At 42.0% G+C, this 6191-nt stretch overlaps 1 protein-coding gene across 3 annotated transcripts in view; it reads right to left on the bottom strand.

Annotated features, from left to right (window-relative positions):
- Positions 1-6191, bottom strand: part of PTPN11 (protein tyrosine phosphatase, non-receptor type 11) — a 101913-nt gene that overhangs the window by 51900 nt on the left and 43822 nt on the right. For all 3 annotated transcript variants that reach the window (XM_023513292.1, XM_003789966.3, XM_023513293.1), the window contains exons 4-6: positions 4772-4964; positions 4354-4470; positions 3688-3801 (exon numbers count right to left, since the gene is read on the bottom strand). In XM_023513292.1, the coding sequence (XP_023369060.1) occupies positions 3688-3801; positions 4354-4470; positions 4772-4964 (424 nt within the window). The remainder of the gene's footprint in view (positions 1-3687; positions 3802-4353; positions 4471-4771; positions 4965-6191) is intronic.

Below are 6191 nucleotides of genomic sequence, written 5' to 3' on the forward strand. Positions count from 1 at the left end.
TTAAGCTCATGGGTTCGAGATTAGCCTGAGCAAAAGTAAGACCCTGTCTCTACTAAAAACAGAAAAACTGAGGCAAGAGGATTGATTGAGCCCAAGAGTTGGAATTTGTTGTGAGCTATGAGGCCACAGCATTCTATCCAGGGCAACAGCTTGGATAGAGCTTTCCAAAAAAAGAAAGATTGTCCATAATATCAATAATTGTTAATACTGGGTGGCAGGTACACTGCTGTAAATATCCTATTCTCTCTGCTTTTGTATACCATTAAAATTTTCAATAAAAAAATTATTTTAGGGCAGCGCCTGTGGCTCAAAGGGATATGGTATATTTAAACCCAGCGCCCCGGCCAAAAAAAAAAAAATTAATTTTTCATAATAAGTTTTGGAAAAATGACTTTTTTGCTCAAATTGTGATGAGAGGTTTCTAAAACTTTTATATCTAGTCACCCTACCTCTTAAGGCTTTCTGAAGATAAAATGAACATAATGAAATGAATGACAGCTGAAATGCTTTCTTTTATTACCTCAGCAGAATGAAGACAGCAGCGAGCTGGAGATTTTCAAATTCTGATTCATTGTTTATCTTCACTTTTTTATTGATGCTTTTTATTACCATTATTTTCCCTCTCTTAACTTGAAGCTCCCTTAAAGGTACTAACCCTGTCTGCCTTGTTCACCATAGTGTTCTCACAGTCTAATGCTTGGTATGAGTGAATAAAACCGAATTCAAGTCCCTGTTCTGCAACACTGAGCAAGGACTGAGAATGTTCTATTCTGTACCCATCCTCAGTGCTCAAATGCAATCAATATCTGTGATACTGGCTCAGGGCCTGTAGCTCAGTGGCTAGGGCACCAGCCACATACACTGGAGCTGGCAGGTTTGAATCCGGCCCAGGTCTGCCAAACAACAATGACAACTACAACCAAAAAATAGCTGGGTATTGTGGCAGGCACCTGTAGTCCCAGCTACTTGGGAGGCTGAGGCAAGAGAATCGCTTAAGCCCAAGAACTTGAGGTTGCTGTGAGCTGTGACGTCACAGTACTCTACTGAGGGTGACATAGTGAGACTCTGTCTCAAAAAAAATCTGTGATGGCTCGGCGCCTATAGCTCAACCGGCTAAGGCGCCAGCCACGTACACCTAAGGTGGCGGGTTCGAATCCCCAGCCCGGACCCGCCAAACAACAACGATGGCTGCAACCAAAAAATAGCCAGGCGTTGTGGCGGGCGCCTGTGGTCCCAGCTACTTGGGAGGCGGAGGCAGGAGACTCGCTTGAGCCCAGGAGTTGGAGGTTGCTGTGAGCTGTAATGCCATGGCACTCTGCCCAGGGGGACAGCTTGAGGCTCTGTCTCAAAAAAAAAAAAAAAATCTGTGATATGAATGTTAGTCAAATTACTTAACCTTCCTGAGCCTCAGGCATCTCATCTGTAAAAGGGAAATAATATCTATTTCACTAAGTTGTTCAGATATACCATGGCTAAGAGAACTTTTGCCCATTTATTCGTTTATACGTTCATTCAGTCCACAAATATTTATAAATTCTAGCTTCACAAAAAGTATGGAATAATCATTCCCAGAAAAACAGAACAGTAATAATAAAATGATATAAATCTTAGGCCAAGTACAATAGTTTACACCTATAATCCCAGTGCTTTGGGTGGCTGAGGCAGGAAGATTGCTTAAAGCCAGGAGTTTAAGACCAGCCTGAGCAAGACAGCAAGACTCCATCGCTACAAAAAAAATTTAAAGGCCAGGCACAGTGGCTCAGACCTATAATCCTTGCACTCTGGGAGGCTGGGGCAGGTGGATTGCTTGAGCTCACAAGTTAGAGACCAACCTGAGCAAAAGCAAGACCCCCATATCTACTAAAAATAGAAAACTAAGGCAAAGGATCACTTGAGCCCAAGAGTTGGAAGTTGCTGTGAGCTATGACGTCATAGCACTCTACCCAGGGCGATAGCTTGTGACTCTGTCTCAAAAAAAGAAAAAAAAAATTAAAGTAGCTGGGCATGAGGGTTCACACCTGTAGTCCTAACTACTAAGGAGCTTGAAGCAAGGGAATCACTTGAGCCCAGGAGTTCAAGATGACAGTGAACTTTGATTAGACCACTGCACTGCAGCCTGGGTGGCAGAGCAAAACCCTGTCTTTTAATAAAGAGATAGAGAAAGATGTAAATATGAGCTAAAGGCTCAGCACCCATAGTTCAGCAGTTAGGACACCGGCACATACACGGAGGCTGAGGGGTTCAAACCCAGCCCAGGCCTGCCAAACAACAATAACAAGTGCAACAAAAAAATAGCAGGTGTTGTGGTGTGCACCTGTAGACCAAGCTACTCGGGAAGCTGAGGCAAGAGAATCACTTAAGCCCAAGAGTTTGAGGGTTGCAGTGAGCAGCGACACCACAGCACTCTAACCAGGGTGACAGCTTGAGACTCTATCTCTAAATAAATAAATAAGAGCTAAATATCCATTCAACAAATATTTATGGAGTTTCTGCTGTGTATCAGCACCGTGCTGCTATGTGGTAAGGGTAACTATGAAGGTAAAAATGCCTCAATCCTTGCCTTTGAAGACATTTTCTAGGGCCGGGCACAGAGGCTCATGCCTATAATCCTAGCACTCTAGGAGGCCTAGTAACTGGACTGCTTGAGCTCACCAGTTCAAGACCAGCCTGAGCCAGAGCAAGAAGTCATCTTTAAAAATAGCCAGGCATTGTGGTGGACACCTGTAGTCCTAGCTACTCGAGAGGCTGAGGCAAGAGAATCACTTAAGCCCAAGAGTTTGAGGTTGTTGTGAGCTATGACGGTACAGCACTCTACCCAGGGCGACAAAGTGAAACTCTGTCTTAAAAAAAAAATTTTTCGGCTCAGCGCCTGGGGCAAAAGCGGCTAAGGCGCCAGCCACATACACCTAAGGTGGTGGGTTCGAATCCCCAGCCTGGGCCCGCCAAACAACAATGATAGCTGCAACCAAAAAATGGCCAGGCATTGTGGCGGGCGCCTGTAGTCCCAGCTACTTGGGAGGCTGAGGCAGGAGACTCGCTTGAGCCCAGGAGTTGGAGGTTGTTGTGAGCTGTGATGCCATGGCACTCTATCCAGGGGGATAGCTTGAGGCTCCGTCTCAAAAAAAAATTTTTTTTCTGTCAAATGGATGAGAAAGAAATTATGGTAATAGGTATGTGACATATAAGAATACAAATGAAGACAGCACATTCCCACCAGGGACATTCTCCTACCCAAGCTGATTTCAGGAAAGAAATAGTTTGTTTAACTTCCCAGCGTTATCAATTTGAACTCTCAAATTGAAGCCTCCATGAGATGTTTCTCTTTCACTTATTCATGGTACTAAGGCTACAGATTCTAAAGACCCCAGTGCATGCTGGAAATCTTCCAAAGGAATTCGATCCTTTTGTTTTTCTGAGATTTTGCCAAAAGTCCAAACCAAAAGAGCCAAATGGAGCTGTTGGCTCACCCGATGAATACTAACTGCCAACTCCCTTCTCTCAGTACACAATGCTCTTCTATTTCAAAGAAGGCCCCTCAGCAACTTGTTCCATGTCAATCAATGGCCAAATTAAGAAAGGACGTCAGATTCAAATTTTTCGGATTCAATTCCAAACACAAGACCAACTTCTTGTCCATTAAAAATAGGATTTAATGACTCGCATAAAAACAATTTTTTAACAACTTACCTCAAATTCTTCCCAAAAGCCTTGTTTGACTTTATCTGTGGTCTCAGCCAATTTGCTTAGTTCTCGAACCCTGCTTTCTATTTCAGCAGCATTAATACGAGTTGTGTTGAGGGGCTAATCAAGTTCAGTAGTTGATGTAAATTAAAGAAAATAATTAAAGAAAAAAGTGTTAACGCACCAAAAGAGATTTCTATGTCAATATTCATAAAGGCAAAAAAACAGAGGGTTCACAAGACCCAGTAACTCGCAATAAAAATTTTCCCAATAGGTTCATTTTCTCTTCTGTTTTGTCAAGAGCCCTATTTTTCTGTGATCCCCAACATACACTTTACTCTGCTGATATAAATTCAAACCTATTTTTCTTTATAAATTGACCACACATTATTTAGAGAGATAATATCGTTTGCAATTATCATAAGGGTGAAGTCTTTTTACAGACACATACAGGAATAATATAACATCTGGGATTTGTGCCAAATACTATAGGAGGTGGCCAGTGGGTAGAGTAATAAGTAAATAAAGATTTGATGAGCTGATCATAATTGAAGGTAGGTGATGAGTACAGGGAGGCTGATGATACTAATCTTCCTCCACAGGTTAGCAAAATTCTATATTAGGACTTTTTAAGCTCTGTAAGAAGGAGTTTTAGCTTTCTAACATGCTTACCTGCTTGAGTTGCAGTACTGTACCCAAAGTTTCTACCATAGGATTCTTCTTGTAATGTTCCACAAGATCTGTTAAAGAATCGAACCGCTCTCCTCCACCAACATCGTATTTTAGTTCCTTTCAAGACAAAAAGATGTTTATTAGCATTTATTACTTTCATGTTAAACTGCTGTTTTTCCTGCACTCCCACATTCACTGCAGCATTATTCACAATAGCCACTACATGGAAACGACCTAAGCATCCATCAACTGATGAATAATAAAAGGGGAGGTTGTAAATATACTAAAAGCACAGAAGACCTTGACTATATGAGCAAAGAAAATCTAACTTCGAATGTAATGGTATCTGTTTTCTCCCAGCAGAAAAATCACCCAAAGATGACATTTCACCAAACCCACAGTTCAACTGAAACTTTACCTGACAGCGAATCATGACATGGGTCACTTTAGATTTGCCGTCATTGCTCTCCCCTTTGTCATCACCAGTGCGCACAGAGAGAACAAAATCTCCGGGGTGACTCTGGCTCTCTCGTACAAGAAAGCTACCATGCTTTCCTTTTTCAGTTAGTAATTTCTCTGCTTCTTTCCCAGAGAGGTGTCCATGAAACCACCTAAATTTTAAAAAAAATAAAAATGAATTGAACTTTGCCATGGGTTCACAACATTCCTTCACAAAACTACGACCGTGTTTCCCTGAAAATAAGACACTGTCTTATATTTATTTTTTCTTAAGAAGACACACTAGGGCTTATTTTCAGGGGATGTCTTATTTTTTATTAAGTATTATGCAACAATCTACATTTATTCAAATACAGTTCAGTCATCTTCTTCCGGAACCTGACAGGGGAGCCGACCTTGTCGGTGGGGCTGGCGCTGGTGACATGTGAACTCCTTTCCCCTAGCCTTTCGCACGTGTGCAATAGGATGCCTGCGACTGCAGTTACCACATGCGCACACGCACAAGTGCAAACAGCTGGGAGAAAGGAGCTGTAGCAGATAAAAGGTATTCCAGTCTTCCTTACCGCTCCGCCCCAAAATGCATGGTGTGGCTATGCAGCATATCTGGCTATTTTTTTTGTTGTTGTTGCAGTTTGGCCGGGGCCAGGTTCATCCACCACCCCTGGTATATGGGACTGGCGCCCTCCCCACTGGGCCACAGGTACCACCCTCTATAGCAGTTTTTTATTATAAATGCATAGCCATGCCCATCACTAGGTCTTATTATTGGGGTAGGACTTATATTTAACAAATGCATAGAAATCCTGCTAGGGCTTATTTTTTGGGTAGGTCTTATTTTGGGGGAAACACAGTATATATATATATATATATATATATATATAATCAGTGCTCCTAAATACAATTTTGAAACAGGCATATTCCTCCAAGGAATTGATCAAATCAATCTCATATATGACTGAATGTGCATCCCAAGCAGGCAGGAAAAATGACTAAGATGACTAAGAATCACCGCTAAACTTCTTAAATGAGCTCATAGCCATGTGGAGATAAATATCCTCAATCTTTCTTGTTTTCTTCTAAATGCTGCATTTTAAAAAAAAATGCAGTTTGTCATTTTTATATTACCCAATCCTAAAAAGACAAACTATTTAATCACAGCCATTAAAAGAAGTTATAATAAAATACTGCTATAGAGGGTGGCACCTGTGGCTCAGTGGGTAGGGCACCAGCCCCATAAACCAAGGGTGGCGGACGAACCCGGCCCCGGCCAAACTACAACAACAACAAAAAAATAGCCAGGTGTTGTGGCGGGCCCCTGTAGTCCCAGCTACTCTGGAGGCTGAGGCAACAGAATCACCTAAGCCCAGGAATTAGAGGTT

Source organism: Otolemur garnettii, unplaced genomic scaffold (assembly GCF_000181295.1).
Source record: "Otolemur garnettii isolate 467f Iridium unplaced genomic scaffold, OtoGar3 scaffold00038, whole genome shotgun sequence".
NCBI lineage: Eukaryota > Metazoa > Chordata > Mammalia > Primates > Galagidae > Otolemur > Otolemur garnettii.